This window comes from Lupinus angustifolius, chromosome LG15 (assembly GCF_001865875.1).
Source record: "Lupinus angustifolius cultivar Tanjil chromosome LG15, LupAngTanjil_v1.0, whole genome shotgun sequence".
Lineage (NCBI taxonomy): Eukaryota > Viridiplantae > Streptophyta > Magnoliopsida > Fabales > Fabaceae > Lupinus > Lupinus angustifolius.
The window spans coordinates 5914851-5937709 of NC_032023.1; the positions used below are offsets into that span (position 1 = coordinate 5914851).

At 32.2% G+C, this 22859-nt stretch overlaps 3 protein-coding genes across 3 annotated transcripts in view; 2 read left to right on the plus strand and 1 right to left on the minus strand.

Annotated features, from left to right (window-relative positions):
- Positions 1263 to 3694, plus strand: LOC109327604 (vignain-like). The gene is made up of 4 exons (XM_019560779.1): positions 1263 to 2105; positions 2553 to 2788; positions 2882 to 3022; positions 3274 to 3694. The coding sequence occupies exons 1-4, from the start codon at positions 1658 to 1660 to the stop codon at positions 3538 to 3540; spliced, it is 1092 nt and encodes a 363-aa protein (XP_019416324.1). The 5' UTR covers positions 1263 to 1657; the 3' UTR covers positions 3541 to 3694.
- On the plus strand, positions 11192 to 18122 carry LOC109328757 (DNA-(apurinic or apyrimidinic site) lyase). Its single transcript, XM_019562362.1, has 9 exons — positions 11192 to 11515; positions 13807 to 13899; positions 14762 to 14906; positions 15072 to 15273; positions 15795 to 15873; positions 16264 to 16325; positions 17003 to 17089; positions 17366 to 17469; positions 17879 to 18122. The coding sequence occupies exons 1-9, from the start codon at positions 11312 to 11314 to the stop codon at positions 17956 to 17958; spliced, it is 1056 nt and encodes a 351-aa protein (XP_019417907.1). The 5' UTR covers positions 11192 to 11311; the 3' UTR covers positions 17959 to 18122.
- LOC109328077 (callose synthase 10) overlaps positions 20107 to 22859 on the minus strand; it is a 55193-nt gene continuing 52440 nt past the window's right edge. The window contains exons 47-51 of the mRNA XM_019561336.1: positions 22720 to 22822; positions 21208 to 21327; positions 20942 to 20992; positions 20629 to 20811; positions 20107 to 20500 (exon numbers count right to left, since the gene is read on the minus strand). Coding sequence (XP_019416881.1) covers positions 20264 to 20500; positions 20629 to 20811; positions 20942 to 20992; positions 21208 to 21327; positions 22720 to 22822 — 694 coding nt within the window. The 3' untranslated portion in view covers positions 20107 to 20263. The remainder of the gene's footprint in view (positions 20501 to 20628; positions 20812 to 20941; positions 20993 to 21207; positions 21328 to 22719; positions 22823 to 22859) is intronic.

Consider the following 22859-nt stretch of genomic DNA (forward strand, 5'->3'; position numbering starts at 1 on the left):
GGTGGATTCATAACTACTATTATGTTATGGATTTATCCATATTCCATTCCAGAAATTGAAGAAGCATGGCTCAAAAGGAGAGAATAGAGAAACATAAGAAGCATTGCAATATCATAGTTAACTTCAGTGTGCAAACACTCATGAAGTTAAGGCACCTTAAGACTAAACCCCTTGTTTAGACAAAGACTTATAAGATAGAAAGTAAAGAGTGAGAGTACAAACAAATATATTTTACTATAACTTATCAAATCAAAGATTTATAATTTAAGAAATAAATATTCAACACCTTTTAGTCCTATGCAATTCTTCTTTGTTTATTGAGTCTCTTCATATTCATCACTTTTTAGAGATTCTTTAACCCAATCTCTGCATAGTTGCTCTGTGAGCATTTTTACATTAGCCATTTTATGCTATGTCCAAGTGTTCTTTATTTACTCTCTTCAAACTATGTCTAAGTGATGTTTGTCTTAGACTCTTCAAACTTCCTATAACCTAGGTAGAATATGTTTTATAATTTAGCCTATGGAAGATTTCTCAATCAGCAACTTCTACTTAATGAAAAATATATAATGAAGCTCATGAAGATGTTGTTTTTATATCCTAAGCCATTTAAGACTTGTTCAATTTGCATATATATATTAGGTCATATAAATTTTAGGCCATTTAGCTCACTTACTTCTGAATTCTGATCCTAGTTTTAGAATATCATGACCATTTTGTAATGTAGATTTCTAATTATAATTTTTATGTTTGTGATTAAAAAATGTTTTTTTAACTTGATGCGCCTTTTGATCTAATCCAACATTGCTTAAATTCAATTTGATGTGGTCCAATATGGTATGAACACAGTGTAATATGATTTTTAAGGCCGTGGAGATAATTTGATCCAATTGAAGTAAAACAAAATTAACAAGTATTTATCTTTAAACATGGCATTTATGCATGACAGGTAGAATTAAGTTACAACTTGCACCCTCAAAAGAAAATAACTGATATAAAGATTAATAAGTCTATTAATGTGTTGTATATGTTACACTAAAACCAAGTTAAATAATGTACAATAACGTTGGTTACTATACTTTATTATCCAAAAACTGCAGAAGAGTTATACTTTCCAAGAATAGAATTGCATGCACTTTTGTGTGTGGTAGCACAGTATTTTTACATAAGGGCCCATTTTCTCATTACTTTTTGAAACCTTTCCTGAAGTAATAAAAACAAAAACAGTTTAACAAAACGTTACACTTCACTTGCAACAAAACATGACATAATGCTCATAGTGTGATTCAGCATGCAAAAGAAAGATGATCCTTGAAGCATACAATATCAGAGTATGGCACAAAGGTTGTAAGACACAACTGCAGATTTGGCACCTAACTGATAATTATACAATTGAAAATCTCTCATGTTTCCTTTCTTTCACATATTGAACCTTTTGTTTCCATACTTAACCAACATCATAGCATATCCTATCTTCATAACTCTATAGATTATCATTATATATTGTTGATGTCCATAAGGAACCATTAACTTACTCATACATTTTACTACTTGTTCTTCTTGGCTTTCATTAGTTTTCATTTCCTTATATAAAGCATCCTTGCTCCATTTGTTTTAATCACATTCCATTGAATTGATTCCAACAAAAACAGGCAACATGGAAATGAAGAAGCTCTTATGGGTAGCTCTATCACTCGCCTTCCTTTTCGCAATAGCCGAGAGCTTTGATTTGCATGAGAATGATTTAGCATCAGATGACAGTTTGTGGGACTTATACGAGAGATGGAGGAGTCACCACACAGTTTCTCAAAGTCTAGATGAGAAGCACAAGCGCTTCAATGTGTTCAAAACAAATGTGATGCATGTCCACAACACTAACAAAATGGACAAGCCTTATAAGTTGAAACTGAACAAGTTTGCTGACATGACCAACCATGAATTTAGAAGTAGCTATGCTGGTTCAAAGATTAACCACCACATTATGTTCAGAGGTATTTCTAGTGGTAATGGGTCCTTCATGTATGAGAAGTTTGATATAGTTCCTACTTCTATAGATTGGAGGAAGAAAGGTGCTGTCACCATTATAAAGGATCAAGGTCATTGTGGTAAGTTCATTCAATTACTATGTTCATCTTATCTCTATTTCAGGAAAGTATGTGATCATATAGAGGATAGAGGTATATATACAAAGGTTATAAAAGAAATTTCATAAATCTTGATTAGACTAGTTATGTATTAAATTATGGTTGTGATTACTACGATCATTATGGTCATTGTGATGCAGATTGCGGCAATTGCCTAATGCAACCCAAATTCGGTTTGATACAGTTGTGTTGCAACCCGATGCAACCACATAATTGCGATTCAGTGTTACACCATAATTATGGTGTAATGCGGTTGCAACTGTCATCACAACTATAATATTGTTACCACAGCACGTGATACAGTCCGTAATTTGAATGAGTGATAGTGTCTATCTATTACCTTATATGTATTTAGTAAGGATGAATGTAATGTAATGTTAATGATGCTGTTGTTAATGTCTACTATAGGTAGTTGTTGGGCGTTTTCTACTGTTGTAGCAGTTGAAGGCATTAACCAAATCAAGACAAATAAGCTAGTGACATTGTCTGAACAAGTGCTTATTGATTGTGACAATAAAGAAAATCGTGGATGCGAAGGTGGGCTAATGGAAAATGCTTTTGAGTTCATAAAGAAAAAGGGTGGCATAACAACAGACAGAAATTACCCTTATGCAGCAGCAGATGGAACCTGTAATAAATCAAAGGTTCATATATAATGTTGAGTTTTTTATGAAACCAATATTATTGACCAATAACTAGAGTAATTTAAAGATGCAAAATAATTCATATTTTTGCAGATGAATAATGTGGTTGTGTCAATTGATGGTCATGAGAAAGTACCTGCAAACAATGAAGAGGCACTGCTTAAAGCAGTTGCCAACCAACCTATATCTGTAGCCATAGATGCTGGAGGAACTGATTTCCAGTTTTACTCAGAGGTAAATTTCTTCACTGTTAAATTTGTTAAAACTTGCTCAAATCGAAGCATTAGTGACTAGTGACCCCCACCATATATCCTAATTCCCTCCACATAAAGGGAAGGTTATGGAGCAATCAAATTCATTTGTGAAATAGCTCTGAAGTCTTCTATTTCCGTTCCTTCTCCTATACCAAAACCTAACTCGCAAACAATTCCCTATCAATATTGACACAAATGGGTATTCATAATTTTGTCTACTAATGATTACAGGGAGTATTTACTGGTGAATGTGGCACAGATCTAAATCATGGTGTAGCAATTGTGGGCTATGGAAAAACTCTTAATGGGACCAAATACTGGATAGTAAGAAACTCTTGGGGATCAGAATGGGGAGAAGAAGGTTACATAAGAATGCAAAGGGGCATATCTGACAAAAAGGGACTATGTGGCATAGCTATGTTAGCTTCTTACCCAATCAAAACCTCATCCACAAACCCAACAACAGAAGCTTCATCATCTCTTAAAGATGAGCTTTAAATGTTTGTCCATGCAACCTTGTTTGTTGTTTGCTTGTGTGTTAGGAATTGCCTCATAGCTACATGAAGTAATGATATTTTATATGTTGGATTTCATGCTATAAATCTAGTACTTAGGGTTGTGTTTCAAAGAAATAAACATTTCAATTTGATTGCTTGGAATTTCTCATTCCATAATTTAACTTAATTTGATACCAATGTTAAAAAGTTATATTAATAAGATATTGATTTAGTGATGTAAGATCCTACTAAATGTTAAGGTTGAAAATTTAATTCCTGAGAGCAATACTTATTGGGAGGAGCAATCACGAACATCGAAATTAGTTTCTTACTTGAAGAAATACCCTTTGTAATATAAAAAAAATGTTAAAAAGTTATACATTTGTATTAGATGATGTGTTGTTAAAGAATTTAATCAACTTTGACATTTCTAGCAGTAGTTAACATTGCCAAACTCACCAAATCACATGTCAATACATAGATTACATGACATTATAAAAATAAGATAAAAAATATATTGGATAAAGGCAAAATGGTGAGTTAGGGTTTTTTTGTTGAGTACCCCTTATACTCTCACTAGATGTAGCTTGTTTTTGTAATGGGTGATACCCCTCATACTCTCATTAATAAATATTTTTCTTATAATAAAAAAGGAAAAGGGTGCCCTTATAGTAGGAGTAAGCAAGACTCGGTTCGACCCAGTTCCACCCGTACATTCGTCTTAACCTGATAACTTAGAGATGGGTCTGACTCGTCCAAATAAATAAAAAAAGACAGACCTGATTAAAAGGAATAGACTTGTCGTCAAAAAAGGGCGGGTTTGAGTTTATGTCCAAGTCACGTGACTCGTCCTATAAAGAATATTTGAATAAACACATATCAATATCTATTATGTTCAGCCCACATAACTTAAATACTTACAAGTCTACACAACATATCCACACCTCTTATCATATGATCATTATTCCTTACCGTTTTTTCATTGTTTAATTCTCCTAGATAGTGAAGAGCTGCTGCGACGAGAGTGAATGACATTGCGACGCTTAAGAGTTAGTTGATTTTCCTCTTTGAAGTTGATTATGTTTATGTTATTGACTCTGATTGTAAATACTCAATAGCCTTCAACCTATCTTTTTCCATTATTTTCAAACCACCATCCAATCCATAATAGACCCTAGTCCTTGTCCTTGGTAGGTAACCGTGGAGATTCTAAACTTTTACTTTCACAAAATACAAAATTTAAAACATAAGTTTTGAAATAATTTGTACCTTTATTTATAATTGATGTGACAAACTGGTCATCTTAGTTTACTAGGTGTCATTCTTTTATGTAGTAAAATTTTATTTAAACAAAATTTATCATTAATTTATAATAGTTATTGTAGTACGCCAATACCTTGTGTCAAAATGAAAATTATTGCAATAATTGATTGTGATAGTTTTTAGTTTGAAAGATGCAATTTACGGTTTGTAGTTTATATACTGATGTATGTGGGATGTAGGTTTTAGTTGAGTTTATATACAGATTGTGATAATTTTGATTGTGCATGCTTAAAGATTTGAGGAAAAAAAGCTATGTTTGTCATTTTGTCCATCCGGACCTGTCATTGTCTTGACCTGTCTTATTTTGGACTTGTCCCTCACGCGTCTCATTCTAATTAGGAACGAGTTCAGGTTCAAAAATTGAATCGATCAATATTTAGGGACGAGTTTGGGTTCAAAAATTGACGAGATCAATATTTAGGGACGAGTGAGGGATATGCTTAACCCGTCCCAATCGAGTCCACATCTGCTATCTCACTCCTTTGTGTCACTCTATGTGCCAATAGAAATGATTAGCCGGAAAAATAATTAATAATTACAATTTTAATTTAAATAATTATTTTAACCAATCAGAGGTAATGATAAATGGAGTAATATAAAAAGTGAAACAATAAATATGTTCTCGTCCCAATCCATCCCACACCCACCCTAACTCATAGTTACTTTATCAAACCTATCAAGTATAATAAGAAATATGATTTTTCTAAATAACTTCATAGCTTTCATAGGTAATGATAAGAAGGATGAATCATTCACATACCACATATCTTTTAGGTGAATATTTATTTTTAAGAGAAAAAAATGTCCACGCTAATAGAATATGAGTTGTATATCTCTTACTGCATTATATACTAAATATTACAATTTGAATAAATTTTTATACTAACAATGCATAAATATTACACTCATTTTTTAATTAAAAAATAAATAACAAATTGAACCCTTAAAAATATTTTGTTGTCATATATCAATATCCCTAACCCGTATTGGAGATGAGGTGTACCATCTCCTCCATTTTTAGTCTAATATCTATACGTATTAGTATAAAGATTTATATACATTCAGTATATTATCCATCATTTATTAATTTTATTTAAGATTTAATGATATTAAAAATGAATGGTGTATGATGTAATGACAGTATGAAAAGACAGTTACATTTTTTGGTAAAAAATGTTTTATTATTAGTGCATACATCTTTTTCTCATAATTTTTTTAGGACATATGCTTATGAGAAGGTAGAAGAGATCCAACTCATGTCTGAATCTGAAATTGATACCTTGGAATTGCTTTCATTAGTTAAGATTTACCATCAGTAATGATAATAGCTTTTGATTATTCTATATAGATTTCTTCTTTAATATCTTTATGTAGAAAAGTTCTTTTAACATCATGTTGATCAATTTCTAATTTGTAAGTCTATACTAGCTGCTACACTCAAGATTACCTTATAGAGAAAAAGCTCATACTATTGAGAATATCTCTTCAAAATTAATACATTTCTTCTCATTGCATGATTTCAAGGCTATCATACATTTGGAGCCAGACTCCTTTCCAATGTGTTTTGTCTTTTAGTTTTAAGAGTAAAAATGTATTTTAATCTATACTATATACACAATGTAATTTATAGTTTCCTATTTTACCCTTACAATTTTCTATTTTCTACCAAAAAACTATATACACAATGTTCCCTTCATTCACATTATTACTTAGTTTTCAAAAACTATCATCTTTATTATTTTTTAACCATATTTTTTTAGAACCGTTTAAAACCTCTCATTTGAATTAATTTAAAAATAAAAATGGCACGTTAGTTATTTTTTCAAAAACTACCACATCCAAAGAAATTGTTGCCTAAATTATATAATTTGAAAGGATAACACATCTTTAGTTATTGTTCTTTCCACTACATTATTTTAGGTTGGTATTTCTAAAAAACACAAAGCAATGCACCAAAGGTGCTGCAAAAATATAATGTTACCCACTACTATCATTTCCCATTTTTACTCTCCATTATCTTCCTCTTCCAATTTTAAGGTATTTCTAACAATAACTACATTTCATGGTAATACAATATATTTCATGAATGAATACAATAAATAAATGTTCGTCACTCTCTTTTATTTTGTACTTTATGTTAATGAAGTTATGTTGTTACATTGGTTAATTGTTAAAATGTGTTGTTCATCCAGAAAGTGAGTTGTTGGAATAATACTCCTTGAATCAAAAGAGAAGGATGTTTCAATCAACAAAGATGATGCATTGGCATTCAACTTTGGTGTTGTAATTGGTGGTATAACAAATAAAATATTGAATTGGTTTTTTTTTTGTTTGGGGCCACTTCAAAAGCTCACAAGTCCGATGAGTCAACTGACTTTTTTATAATTAGTTCCAATGGAATCTTTACTGACCCACATTGATGCTAATTAGAACTTTGCAATCTTTACTAACTATAAGACTGAGATTGCAACTAAGAGAGGAATGTGAATTGGTTGACTAAAAATTATGACTACTCTTTCTGCCAAATGAAGAGTTAAAGTGCAGCGGATAATATTGTAGAAAAATAAACAAGAATAAATCAAAGAGTTAAGGGAGAAGAGAGTACACACAGATTTTTATACTGGTTCACCTTCTTGTTCACAAGAGATTTTCCACTAAATATTATGAGTTGTAATTACAATATCTCACCCCGAGATCTCTATGTACCTTACACACTCACTAATACTTATCACATTGAAAAACACCTTTCCAAGTAACTCTATCCCCTTTCTATTCACACGCCATGAAAGAAAGTAATTACAATGAATAAAGAATTTAAATGATGGCTTGGATTGCCTTAGAGTAATTGGTTACTCAAATTTGAGGAATCGGTTACTCCAATTTAAATATTGTTGGATAACTGATTCTCACTCATGTAACCTGTTTCTCAAATTTCAGTAACCTTTTACACAATATTTTGAAAAATGTTTTTATTTAAAACTTGAAGTGTTTCAATTCCTTTTAAAATATTTTGAGAATTATTACTTTAGATATTAAAGAGTATAGGATAAAAGTACCTATTTAGACTTAGACTAATTGTCTAGAAGGTTTAATCTTCTTGGTCTTCATAAGTATCTTCACACTAACTTAATTGCTAATTAATTTATCTATATTTAAGAGTGGTAAATTTTATAATTTCATCTTATCGAATGATATTTATTATTTTAGTTTTTAATATAACTCTTACATGCTTACTATTTATCTTTGCTTCTTCTATGCAAAGTAAAGATGATCATATTTGTATGTGGTAACCAAATTAACATATGTGATTTGGAAAGATAATTGGTAATTTAGCTTATTTGGAATATTTTTTGAGTACATAACTTATTTGGAATGAGTTATCACCAAAAGATCATGTTATGAAAAATGTGATAAAAATATAGTATTCACTTACAATTTACTCAATAATGTTTTTATAGATGGTTGTTTCCACATAAAACCATCCCATAATTTTGGATAGAATGTGTGGTCTTATTCATTCATATGTTTTACTACATTTGATGATGTAAAAAATATACATAATCAATTAAAAGATAACTACTATCATAAAGTATATATAATTCTATATAGTAAGTTATAAAGTCAAAATGTGTATATATTTATTGGTAAGGAAACAACCATTATTTGTAAGAGAAATAGTATGAGCTCCTTTTAAATCTCATGTTTTCATTACTATTTTATGATAAAAGACTATGAATTACTATTATACGCTACCAACCCTTCCTTTTTATACGTACCATGGATATGAGGTAAAGAAGAAATTTATTAAATATCTCATTAATGCATGATCATTGAGTGAGGATAAGTTAGATCAACTAATTTTGTTTCATATAATAACTTTTCCAAGTGGAATGAGATTGAAACTTTTAATTTTTTTTATGTTTATTTTTAATTGATATATTTTAATTTATCTATACAATACTTAATTGGTTAGGACTATAAAAAAACATATAATTTTATACTAAATTATAAAACAGATTCAATAAGATCATTGTTTAATAGAGATTAATACTTATATTAAACACATTCAATAAACCACATATCAGGTATAACCACTCAGGTACAAATATAAATATATAATTCCACTACTGGTTTATTTAAGTCAGATTATTGTATTGATTGAATATAGATATCTAAGGTACATGTATAATTTCATAAAAGAAAATGACCTATAAAGATAATTGTAAGCGATTCAATTATTTAAATGTTCAATTTTTAAATAATAGAATTGAATAATTACCTCAATCAAACATGTTCAACTCCAAATTATAATATCTAACATAAATTATTATATTTGATATTTATAGCATATAAATTATATATTATAAACAGTAGGAAAGTGGGTTGACAGACACGAGAGTGCCTGTCAACACGCTAGTTACATATAAAGAAGATACAACTGTCATTATATGTATTGTTTTATTTGTTATTTCATAATATTATCATCTGCAGTACTGGAGAAGAGTGTGGCTCAGTGTTATAAAAATCGGCTCGTACCGGCCAGTTCAACCGGTAAACCGGTGAACTGATCTTAATATTGATACAGTAATTATACCGGTCATGCAATCATAACGGTTAAAACCGGCCAAAACTGGCCAAAACCGGTCAAAACCGATCATACTGGCCGGTTTTCAATTGAACCGTATCGGTCATATCGACCAGTTTTTATTTAAAATTAATTTTTTCATGAAATTGAAAAAATATTTGCTTTTTTAATTGATTTTTCAACTTAATAATAATATATTATATTTTTATATCTAATTTCGCTTGCGATTTAATTAGTGAACCACCGATTAAACCGCTATACCACTACCCTTACCAGTTTGACCGGTACAATATTAACTGGTGTGGCTTATACCATTCTTTAGTTTTAAGTCTATACACTATTTTTGTTTTTGATGAAAATAGTCTAGACTTGAAAATATGAAAAAAAAAAATATTTTGAAGCATCATTACCACCACATTGCAAGAAAACACCACCCCTCCACCAAAACATAAAGACCAAACATTCTCCTTATGAAAGTCATATCAATAACTTCCTCGGAGTTTCATGACAGTTCATTCTGAGTCTATGTACTTACATATATTTATAAACAAACCATCATTCAAGAAGGTCTATGTCCTTCTATAACGAAAGTAATTAGGAATGAACTATGCCAATAAATCTTTCATAATATTTGACATCCAATTAATGGATATTAGTGAATGTGCTGGTCCAGATAGAAACGGAAAGTCCATCTAGTTATTGTGCTTACAGTTTTAGTGGAGGGGTTATGGTGGTTGAAGAGATTTTGGTGTTTTGGGATAAGTATGTTAATGATGAGGAAATAATGTCAAGGATAAGAGAGTGATTTTTTTAAAATGGAAATTATAAAATTACCTTTACCATATCTATTATAATTAGAATAGAAAGGTTAATAAAACTCTTGGTGTTTAATGCTAACCGATTCCAACTAAAAAAATATCTTTACCTAAGTTAACAAAATCTTATATATATATGGAGGGGATCCATTTACTTCAAAAGTAAATTTAAAAAATCTACTATACATTTTAGTTATCTATTCTATGAAAATCTAATAGTTAAGTTCTTTCACTGTTCCTTAGGATTGACTTTGGGCTTTTCCTGTGCCCAACTTAGGTGGAGGGCGAAGAAGGCCTCCTTCCGGGGGTGCTCGAGCCATTAGTGAGATACCACTCTAGAAAAGCTAAAATTCTAACATTGTGTAAGGACCTATAGGTGAATGGATAGTTTTATGTGGATAGTTTCTATGGGGTTTATGCCTCCCAAAAGCTAACAGAGGTGTGTAAAGGTTTCTTCGGGCTAGACGAAGATTGACCCTCGAGTGCAAGGGCAGAAGGGAGCTTGACTACAAGAACCACCCGTCGAGCGGGGACTAACAATGCCAAGTGGAAGGGTGGTCGCTCAATATATTAATTCAAACCATTAATTATTCATAATATTAAGGACTAAGATGTGAAATATGTTTTTTAAATTTACTTTTCGAGTAACTGAATTCCCTATCTATATATTACAACATCTACCATCATAATTTGTTAATTTTTATTTTCGACAAATATATTATAATTTATGAAAAATGTAATATCCACTATGTAAATATTTATATACAATTACTGTATCATTCATAATTTTTTCATTTTTTTGAAGAGTCAATAATTAAGAATGACTACTAAATAATAAACTAATTGTGTATAAAACTCTTTGTGGTACATTTTTTTCATAGATTTATAAAATAGTTAATGAATATTTCCTGTGCTAATAATAATATCTTTCTCTTCCGCAAACCAGTGAGTGAGTGTAAAACCAGAAACACAGGTGCAAATAGAATCATTAGTACCAAAGTGGTAGTAACTCGGGAACGAAGCAAAATAGAGTGAAGAAAAAAAGGAAGATGAAACGGTTTTTCAAAACAATAGAGAAAGATTCAGATGCGTCATTGAAGAAACCAAAGCCCAATGAAGAAATTGAAGAGAAGAAAGAGCCATTGAAATTCTTGACCTGGAATGCTAATAGTTTTCTCCTTCGTGTCAAGAACAATTGGAACGATTTCACAAAATTCATCACCACTTTTGATCCTGACGTCATTGCTATTCAGGTCCCTTAATCACTCACTCTTTTTTTTTATAATTTTTTTTGGTTATTTAGAGTTAATGATTGGAACCTAGTAGAGTGATGTTGATGCTGCATTTAACTTAATTTCATGTTTATAATGTTGTCAATGTTGATTTTATTTGATTTTGTTATTAACAACGGTTCAAGAATGTTGCTAAGTGGTTTTGGCATTTTTGTTATTTGATGTATGTAGGAGCATACTTGAGTTGATAATGTGTTTCTCTCTAAGCTTTTCCCAACTCTCTTTCGATTTTCATCCTATTTGTTAATTTTACTCTCATATCTCTTCTAACCTAAGAAGCAGCGGAACAATATAAGATACTAGACATGGATAGCATTATATGATATATGGTACAATATAAAATGGACTTATAAGCAGAAATTTGAAATTAAAGGAGAGGGGTTATATTTTAAAAGTTAGCCTAGGTAGTCAATTGCAGAGCATAGTAGCCGACCCCAAAAACACTATAGCGGGATAGCTACTATAACTAAGAAAAAACATAAAAGTAATTTATAACCTACACATGTAAATACAGAAAAATACTAAAATATATCATATTAAAGACACATTCCTGATTAATAATCAAGATAAGAGTATTACAAATTCTAGAGGTGATCGAAGTTGGAGGCAATAACAGAGTTATATCTCACAAAATTGAACCATAAGAAGAAAGAGAAGGAAGAAGAATGAAGAAAGGTAGAGCCGAGTAAAAATCGCATGGCCTAGGAAAGCCAACATGTTAAGTAGAAGGGAAAGAAGGGGAAGTATAAATTACCTCAAAACCTAGGAAAACACCTGCCACCTATTAAAAAGATGGGGCAAAAAAGACTTTTCCTCTCTAAAATTAGGGTTTAACTCACAACAAAACATGTAGCAGATCATGATCTGCTATTTGACCTGTGATTTCACCACAGTTTGACCTGCTACAGTCGCTACGGTCATCTACACCGCTATCCACTTTGGTGTCGCTGGGAACAGCCGAAAACTTGCTATAGTCCGCTATCGCAGCGCTATAGTGTGCTATTGACTACCAAGAAGTTATCATACTCGTTGTGAACATTATAAAATACTTATACTATCTAACTATTGTGATTTTATATCTATGTTGGTGTCGAAGTTCAAAAAATGAAAAAATAAATCGTAAATTACAGCTAGAAGTATCCAAAAGTGTCTGAGGAATCGGACACAAACATGACAACTCTTTTGAAGTGTTCATGCTTCATGGCTTTTGTCCACTCCTTTAGTTTTACTATTTTTAGGAATTTGCATGATATTGTGGTTATGGCGTTAGTCTCTTGTTCCTTTGGGTGTTTTATCCCTATAAATCTGATACCTTGCTCTTAACTTATTCTCCCAGTAGAGGTGGATTCCTTCTTGACATAACCATCTGTTAGTGTAAATCTCCCCTGAGGTCAAATATGCTTTCTTCACAGTTGCTAAACAAGATTAACCACTAATGATTTGCTCCAGATATGCAGACCTCTCCATGCTTTGTCTCCCAATTGTGGATGTTGTGCTACTCCATTTATTGGAAACTGGGGCTCATCCCTTTTAGCATTGTTGTGCAGCAAGTTTCTTTGAAAAACTGTTTAGGGTTTTTGGTGAATATTGGATTGCCCTAGGTTTTGCGTCAATTTCTCCTTATAAAGTTTAGAGGATTCATATCTCAGATGGAAGCGAAGATTCTATGTTAGTGTTCAGATTTTGATATTCTATTGGGCTTATGGCTAGAAAGAAAGCTAGAAAATTCAATGGAACCTTGTCAAGTCTAGACTTCATCTAGGATAGTTTTTTTTAGCATCACTTTCGTATTCGACTAATGACCTCTCTAGATGTTCTCATTGTTAGATATGTGGAGAGAAGTGACATGCTTTGTCACATTACTCAACATCATAGGGATTTTTCCCTTGAGTGTACCTTATCCTCTTTATTTGTACTCTTTTCTTCTTGCTTTATAAAATTTCTTTTTGTATACAAAAAATATTATCATGGGATAAGTTATTCAGTTGGCTGCTAAGCCTCTTGTCAAATTATTACATGTTATAATTAATATTGTCATTGAATAATTGACTTGACAGACAAATAATTGAAGAGTTTAACGTTTAAGGCTAGTTGTTTTAGTTTGAGCATGAAAATGATCCTGCTTTGGTTGTACCTTAATTAAGTTGCCCTCACGATGTCATTTATGTCCAAGAATTATTCTGTTTTATTGGGACATATTTATGCTGATAAACTTGGTTGGTGAAAATCTTCTAACATCACTTTATCACTAGGAAGTGCGGATGCCTGCTGCTGGGTCTAAGGGCACACCTAAAAATCAGGGAGAATTGAAAGATGATACAAATCCTTCCAGAGAAGAAAAGAAGGTAATCTTCTGTCTCGTCATAGATTATAGTAACAAGATAATCTTCCTATGACTGAGTAAGTATTGATTTTTTATGTAACTTTATCTATTCTTAGCCATACATGGGTTTTCCCATTTATTTGTGATTCAAAAAAAGCACTTTATGATATAGCTTTTTTAGGGCTTTTTCAGAATTTGACTTTTTTAGCTTCTAAGAAAAGCACTAAAACAGTTTTTTCTTCATAAACTCTATCTGATGTTATAAATTTATAGACATATTTTTAATTACAAAACATTCGCTCTCTCTCTAAAATAGCTTAAACAAACAGGTCCTATATCATTATCGTGTTATCCTTAGTAGAGCAAAAAGTGGACGACTTGATCAAAAATGCTAATTGGGAAGGATGTTGATGATTTTTCTCGGGTTTACTATTTTTATTCTCTGAATTTCTGAATGAATTTCATCACTAGGAAGAATGGCGTTTGCATTCTCAATCCTTCACCAGTGTTCTGTTATATATAATTTGACTGTAGAATGTAGATGGAGTATCACTTAAAAACACCAAGAAAACTAGTCATATAGGAACTAGTATTCTCTGGTAGTTCTCTGAGCATAGTTTCTGCTTTAAGACAAACCGGGGTTACCATTAAGAATGCCAAGAAAAACTTTATACAAGTTCCCTTATTTTAATTTATGATTAGGTTGCTTAACATATGAATGATGAACTCATGAAGCTTTCAAATGAAAGGATATAGTATAATAACTCTATAGTAACACATGATGTTCTTTGATTGATCTTAGAATTATTTGATGGTGTGCCGAAGTCTTGATGCAGTGATATGCATGAACATTGCTTCTCACACATTTGTTCTAACTTATGCAGATACTGATGCGTGCGCTTTCAAGTCCTCCTTTTGGTAACTATCATGTTTGGTGGTCTCTTGCAGATTCAAAGTATGCAGGGACAGCACTACTTGTGAAAAAATGCTGCAAGCCAAAAAGTGTTGTTTTCAATCTTGATCAAATAGGTATCTTGCTTTACAGATTTTTTTGGCATTATTTACGGCAATAAATGTTGACAGGAATGAAAATACTGAAGTTTTACTCAAATATATTTCCAACATTTTTGCATTGGATTGAATTTCCTTGTTTTCTTTACTTCTGATGAACCCCACCTTTGTTTCTGTTGTTAGCATCAAAGCATGAACCTGATGGCCGAGTAATCTTAGCTGAATTTGAAACACTTCGCTTATTGAATACATACGTACCAAACAATGGATGGAAAGAGGAAGCCAACTCATTTCAAAGGAGAAGAAAATGGGACAAAAAGATTCTGGATTTTGTTACCCAAAATTCAGACAAGCCTTTGATATGGTGCGGGGATCTGAATGTCAGGTGGCTATTCTCCATTTTTATTTTGGATTTGGTACTATAGGGTTATTAGTTCTGTCCTTTGTTTGCCAAAAACTCTTGCTTCTTGAATTCTTTTGTCAATAGGTTCTAGATATGAGTCAAGGTCTGCTATTGGCTGCATCTAATTTACTTATTATCCAAGTATCCATGCCATGAACAAACCAGAAATCCGCCAGTTTGAGAGGACCACTAAGACTGATGCTTTTTATACCTTGATGCAATTATACAAACTTTGTTTTGATTCGCTTTTCGATGTAGTTTTATGTAAAGGCCAAAGCACAAAAAGAATTCAGCATTTGACATGAGATTTCTATTTATCCATAAAACTTAAGGATATGAGTAGTTATGGCCTTCTTTAATTTTATTATCTTATACTAGAGGATTGTTTTAAATGTTGCATGGATTTTTACATGGAGTTTGATTAATAGTCCATGTTATTAGCTGTGTCAGTCTGTTTACAAACACATTTATTTCCTTCCCTCTCATGAATACATCGTGTGCAGCCATGAAGAAATTGATGTGAGTCATCCAGAGTTTTTTAGTTCTGCAAAACTCAATGGCTATGTTGCTCCAAATAAAGAGGTATAAGCAATTTATTTTCTGTAAATTGAGATCATCTCTTTAACTCCGAGAAGCTTAAGCTGTCAGGTGGAGCCAAGACTACTTTTATATCTCTAAGACAATAATTGCCCCCTCATGCAAGAGCTCTTCAGGCTTACAGCGTGGGCGATATACAAACACAGTTTATATTGTCCTGAAATTTAATCTAATTATGCAGAAGAGTTGGCACTGCAACTCTGCAAGAATCAAATTCCTGATCACTTAGTCATAGTGACTTTGATTCCATGTCTAACTCCAGCGGTTAGATAAAAGCCCAAGAATGGATTTTTTTATCTTACAATGGCTCAAATAGTGTCACACAGTTCTCCATATACATATATTAATTGAATATCTGATATGGCTTTTATGCAGGATTGGGGGCAGCCTGGATATACCTCCTCTGAAAGAAAGCGGTTTGGTACCATCTTAAGAGAGTGAGTGATCTCATATTCCTTTTGTTCCTTAATATATGTTTGTTATAACATCAACTGGCAAAAGCTCATACCTTGAACTTGTTATCACTTATCATGTATGGATTGGTTAGTAATTCATATTTGTGAATGTGGTGGAGAAACATAGTTGCTCTATTTAACTTGATGACAAGAAAGATTCCTAGGATCTATTATTGCCTGTTCTGTTGTAATATGTTAATGTTTAAGAAGTGATACTTTCTATGTCCATTTTGGTTCCATTTATACCTGCTTTTGTTAATCAACTTTCATAGTAAAAATTATTACTGAGGAGGTAGTAAAATTTTTCTTTTGTTCTAACAATGCTTAATGGCGTCAGTGTCAATTAAAGGTAAAAAAGGTAATAAAAAAAACAGAATGAGTCATTATAGCAACTATAAGAAGATAGGAGACTTTGTACCTTGCATTAGTCCTTCAGATATCATTCTTCTGAAGTTTTGAACAAGTTTGCGAACTTTGTATTTTATGAAATATTGCAACCAAGAAGTCGACAATCAAATTAATATACAAACTATTAAATCTTACACCATTGTTTTGGCTTATTGTAACTCCTCATCCCCTTCTACTACCACTTTTTTAAACTAGTACCACCACTAGTATCATCACCATGTTAATAGCTGATATTTTAGAGCTTGCATCAGGGGAAAGCTGGTAGATGCCTACAGATTTCTGCACAAGGATAAGGACATGGACCGGGGTTTCTCATGGTCTGGAAACCCAGTTGGAAAGTAAGAAATTATTGTTATTCTGTTTTATACCATGAATATTTAGTTGATTGAGGGGTGAAGCTAGGCAGTGTTACAATTGTAGCTTTCGGGCAGTGGGGGGCAAAGTTCTGTATCTCCCTAGAAAGGCATAAACTAGTGGCTGTTAAAATCTGAGATGAGTTGTAAAGATAAGAAAAGAGGAGTTCTTTTATTATCTGTCTTCTTATTTAACTAAGACAATCATTGACTAGCCTAATTGGATTTGTCTTGTTAGTCCTTATGAGTTTTCCTTTGTAGGTATCGTGGAAAACGGATGAGAATAGACTACTTTATTGTTGCAGAAGAGTTCAAAGAAAAGATTGTTGCATGTGAAATGCATGGACAAGGGATAGAGCTACAAGGTAAGTTTCTATTCATTTAATTGCTACTTATCTACTCCTTTTGGGTAGCTCGGTCAACAAAATTTGTATTTCGTGATGTATATACGATTTTTATTGCTTACCCATCCTTTAGCTTATTTGCTGTGTTACAAATATGAAACCAGAGTGTAAGCATTAGTAATTGGCGCTGGTCGATTGCATCTTAACCAATTTAATGGCTTGCTAAAAACTAGTTTTGTTGGGATTGAATATGTGATTGTTTGTACCAAAAAAGAAGCTATGGTTGGACCAATGACAACATAGTTAGCTTCTAGTTTTCAGGCTAATTATTTTCTATTTCATGGCTAATTAAATTTCACTCCGATCTTTTATCGATTACTGTAAATTGCTTATGTTATAACAAGTATGACATTTGCTTTTGCCTCTGCAGGTTTCTATGGAAGTGATCATTGCCCAGTTACATTGGAGCTTTCTCCAAGTTCTAACCCTAAAAAAGAGGATACAGTATAAGTACGTAGTTGTTTGTTACAAAGCCACTGCTTCAGTCATTTTTGTCTTATTTAAACTTCGGTTGTGTGAGAAGCCAGTGTTGCTTTGTTTGTCTAGTTTGGACAAGGGTGTATTCGCTCAGAAATGGTTGTTATATAATATTGATTTTATCATGGCCAAGTTGACAATATTGTAGTATTGCTTCTGTATGGATTTAATATGTATACACTGAAAGTGTAAATGTTTTTTATACTGTTAGTTAATCATCCACCATTGATTTATTAACCACCATTGACTCTCAAACAAAAGCAATACAAATCAATGGTGAATGATGTGCTGATAGTATAAAAAACTTTACAGTGTTAGTGCATATATTTTAAAATCATAAGTAAAAAGAAACGATATTCACTTGCTTCTGTCAACATTAATTGTTTGTTACTACAATTGGAACTTCCTTCTTTTAAGTTTTGATGATAATTCTTACAAGAAAGGAAAATGATAAGAAAGGTGTATTGGGTTGTTCCAATTAACTATCACCTTACTATGGTTAAACATCTAAAAATTTATAAAGACATTGATTTTAAGATTGAAATTATGAAATGGAAAGACAATAAAATCGTGAATAAAATAATACAAATATTAAGGATTCGATTTCTCTTCCAAGGATCTAGTCCAACATAGTTTTCTATCATTTCATCAATTAGTCTATGTACCCCAAGCTTACAACGACATGAACAAAGCAGTGAGTTCATAACCAAATGTTTTACATATTACAATGTTATTCCTAACAATTGTGATATGTGATAGTAATTTAATGGTATGTTAATCCTTTAATTTCCCAATTGGGATAATAACCACAAATCAAGCCATGAGTTGATGAGAATCATAAAAGCATTAAGAGCACACTTACCAATTAATAAAGCAGTTATTCAATTCAATCAAGAGAATTACATGCTAAACATCAAGTTCGTTTAAGTACCTACCAAAAGGTTTATATGCTCATAATAATAATTAAGAAGCAAGAGAAAGAAAAGCAAACTTCATGGAATGGATTTGGAGGAACACAATCAAGCCTGGACCTTTTGAATCTTTTCCTTTGACCAAAGACACCTGTAGTTGTGCACATAGTAGTTAAACTCACAATTTAACTTGTAGGATCGGTAGATCGTATGAGTTTTCAAGAGCTAACGAGTCACGTGCCCACCTTGAATTCGATGTCACCATTGTTGGTGAGATCGTTAGGGAAGAGCATAGGATCGTAAAATCACCCAAGATCTTACGAGTTTTTGTTTTTATGGCAAAAACCCCACATTGTAAAATCTCAATCTTCTAAATCCGTAAAGAAGGAAAACCTATGGCCCAAAATCATTTGACCCGTTTAAAATTCTTCTAAACCCTAAGAATTTGTTTGGGAGTCGGATTTTGGAGAGGAAGGAAGGGAAAAGAAAGGCTTGATAATCATCTCACAAGTGTATTTCATGGCTCCCAAGCCTTCCATTTCCCTTTCTTCCCCTCCAAAATCCAACTCCCAAACTAACCCTAAATTACAAGATAACAAATACCATACCAAAAATTGATTTTCATTTGTCACAGAAGTCAAGAAAGAAGTTCCTCTCATCTTTATCTTCATAAACCTCTTTGAAAAAATTATGCTCACTCTCTCATTTAAACAATTACCACTTCCTTTTCTCTCTTCTTAGAACAAATTATGCTTAGTATACATGACAACACGGATTTGAAGGACATGCTGAATAGCCACTTCATGAGATTAATGAAGATGAAGAGCTCAACAAAGATGATTATCTTGATATCCCCTTGCATGATTTGATTTATTGTCTAGATATTAGGTTATGATACTTGTTGGTATTTGTTGTTGTCAGACACTTGATTGTGTTGACATGTTAGTTTTACAATTATGTAAGATCTAATACTTTAATATGCATATATTTCGATGTTGAAGTATAAGTATTATCAAGTGCTACTTATTAATTTTGTTATTTATAACAATGGAGAAAGTTGAAGTTTTTATTATTTTATGTGTATATATATATAAAAAAAAAAATCAATATTTGGTAGGATCTTATGATCCATGTTATGATCACACGTTTTACGTTCTCGATCTTGTAAAATATGATTGTGCACAAAGACTAATAAAGACAAAATATATAATGGTGGAAATGAAACTACTTAACCATGCGAAATTAATACAAAGTTTCATTGTTACACTAAATGTGCTACACAATGGGACATTATACTAGAAATAATAATAAAATTCTAAAACATACATACCCCCACAAGGTAATAACAATATTAAAGAGCAAAAGAGTTAAGTTTCAACATTAGCTTTATTTCCGGCAAGGATGAGAGAGATTTCAAGACCACGGCTGAAGGCTTGATTAAAGAGAAGCCGAGATTGGAAAGTGGAAATGAATGGGAACCATGATAAGGACGCTATCGGTGCAAAAATGATCATCCCCATTCCAGCATCATACATTCTGGCGAATTCACGGACAGAATCCCACAACCCCAGACTCCAAACAACCCTCTTCCAAGTAATGGCCAGCTGAAAATATTACAAAATCATATCAATGTCGGACAAATCTCAACGAAGACTTAATAGTGCATGATGCAGGGGACCAAAAAATAAAGGTAACATAAATTTATTAAAAATAAATGAAAACAAAAACTTACAGATAATATTGCCCATCCTGTAGGGATAAATGCAAGGATGCTCGCAAAAAGGTCACGTATGGTTAGTCTAGTAAAGGCAACAACAACACAAACTGCTGCAACAAGGCCGAGAGCTGCAAATCCCTGTGCAATTCGCACGTATAGATGGAAGCGTGAAGATTTCTTAAGGCTGTAAGTAAAGATCTGCAAGGCATGGAAATATCAGAATCCTAAGACAAACAAGATTGCTGGGTTCAAATATAAATGAAAGCAAAAAGAGTACACAAAAGGAGAAATATCTAAAAGATTAAATTATTAGCAAATAAGTTCACACCTTAAATATCAAGACAATTCCAACCAACACAGCCCATGAAAATCCATAAACCTACAAAACAGAAAATTAACAGAACCCATAAGAAATTCTTAAATTTGTTTTATATTAAAGGCATTACTAGAAGCTATAAGCTTTTTGATGTAGCATAAGTAGAATATATAGTATAGACTAGAAAAAAAGCATTAACTTTATAGTATTTTTGGTGTTAGGACTCAGTAAATTGTATGGCTAATATCATAAGCAAAGAGGAAGACAAAATTGTTTACCGCAAGCGATGTATCTTTTCCAGTAGCATTTAGCTTATACACAACACCATATTGAAACAAGAAGAACCTCAAACTCAAAATTGTCTCCAAGATACGCCCCCTCAAAGTTTGAATATGAATCTAAAGAAAGGGTAACTGTCATTAGCAATTAACGCCAAAAGCCATGAACATGGAAGCTATTCTAGCATACAATATGTGCAGATAACATGAATTATATAGTTAAGAAATACTGAGACACAATTTAAACCTGTTGAGAAAGTAGCCTTACATAGTATTATTGTAGGCATAGTGTACAACATATCTTAGTATACTACAACTGTACTTGTAAAATAAACATTACTACAGAGCTTTAAACTAATACAAATAAGATCACTCTGAACAGTGACATTCACTCACATGCACATCAAAGGATTTTTCTCTAACATCATTCTCTTCATCATTGTAGAGACCAATGTCTAGGTTCCAACTCAAAGTCTCATCAACAGGATTTAACTATGTTGTGACATCTATGGTACACTTTACAGATTGTGCTTAATAAAACATTCTGAATTGTATTTCAGTCTCTCAATCTTTTTTGTGCTCATGCAATTAATTCTGTACCTCCAATAATATTCTATGCAGTAGAAATTTTCCATAAAAATTATCTACCAAGTTTAAAGTTTTTATGTCTTCATATGGCACCCTCCACCATCCTCATGCACTCACAATCAAAGAATGGCAAGGCTATGCATAAGATACTTAATGAGATTTTTGGGATGTTATTTTAACAAAATATTTAATTAACGTACACCCATCTCATTCTTATTGAATCAAGTTTATTTGAAGAACAGCTCTTCTGAAAGCTTAATCTATTAGATGTAACTTGTAAGCCAAAAGATGGCTTTAAAACTTCTAATATTATCCCTCATGCAAGTGCCCAGTGGATTTAAAGCATGGATAATGTACAAGCCCATTTTGACTTAAGCTAAAGTTCAACTTGATGAAGAATGAGGGCGACAATAGTTGAACTCCAAGCCATTATGGTCATAAAGGCTGTAATACCAAGTTAGAGTCTCTAAAAAGCTCAAAGTCTTTGTGCGTAAGCAGTTGAAGGGTTTGATATATCTACAAGATCCCCTCTTATATTGTGTCCAAAGCCAACTTCTACAAAAAGCTTAAGTTCTTCTTAGCATTATGAATGCAGTTTGGACTTCCTGGCGACCAGTGAAGGTTGCCAGTGACACATGAGAGCCTCCTATACATGTGTATGATGGAATTGGAGAGACAATCCATATTACGACTTTGTCAGTCTTTGCTAATGTCTTTCAGCCATTAATAAGGATGAAGGCCAATCCTCATCTTTCATTGTTATCTTGAATCATCTTACAAAAATTAACATTTATTTTTCTTCTTTTATTTTACTTCATTGTAAAAGTGATTTCCTTCATAATTATAGAGCAAGACAGAATCAGTCTTCCGTTTTGCCCCCTCTCGATCAAATAACAAACAAACAATCAAGTGAAATATGTTAACCTGTTCTTCGTCCCACCAAGACTCCCAACTATTATCTCCCTTGACTCCTACACCTCCTTTGTAAAGAAGCCAATTTGTCCAATCTTCAAAATCTTCCACAGTCCTGTTTATCAGATAAGAAAATAAAAATGATGCCATCT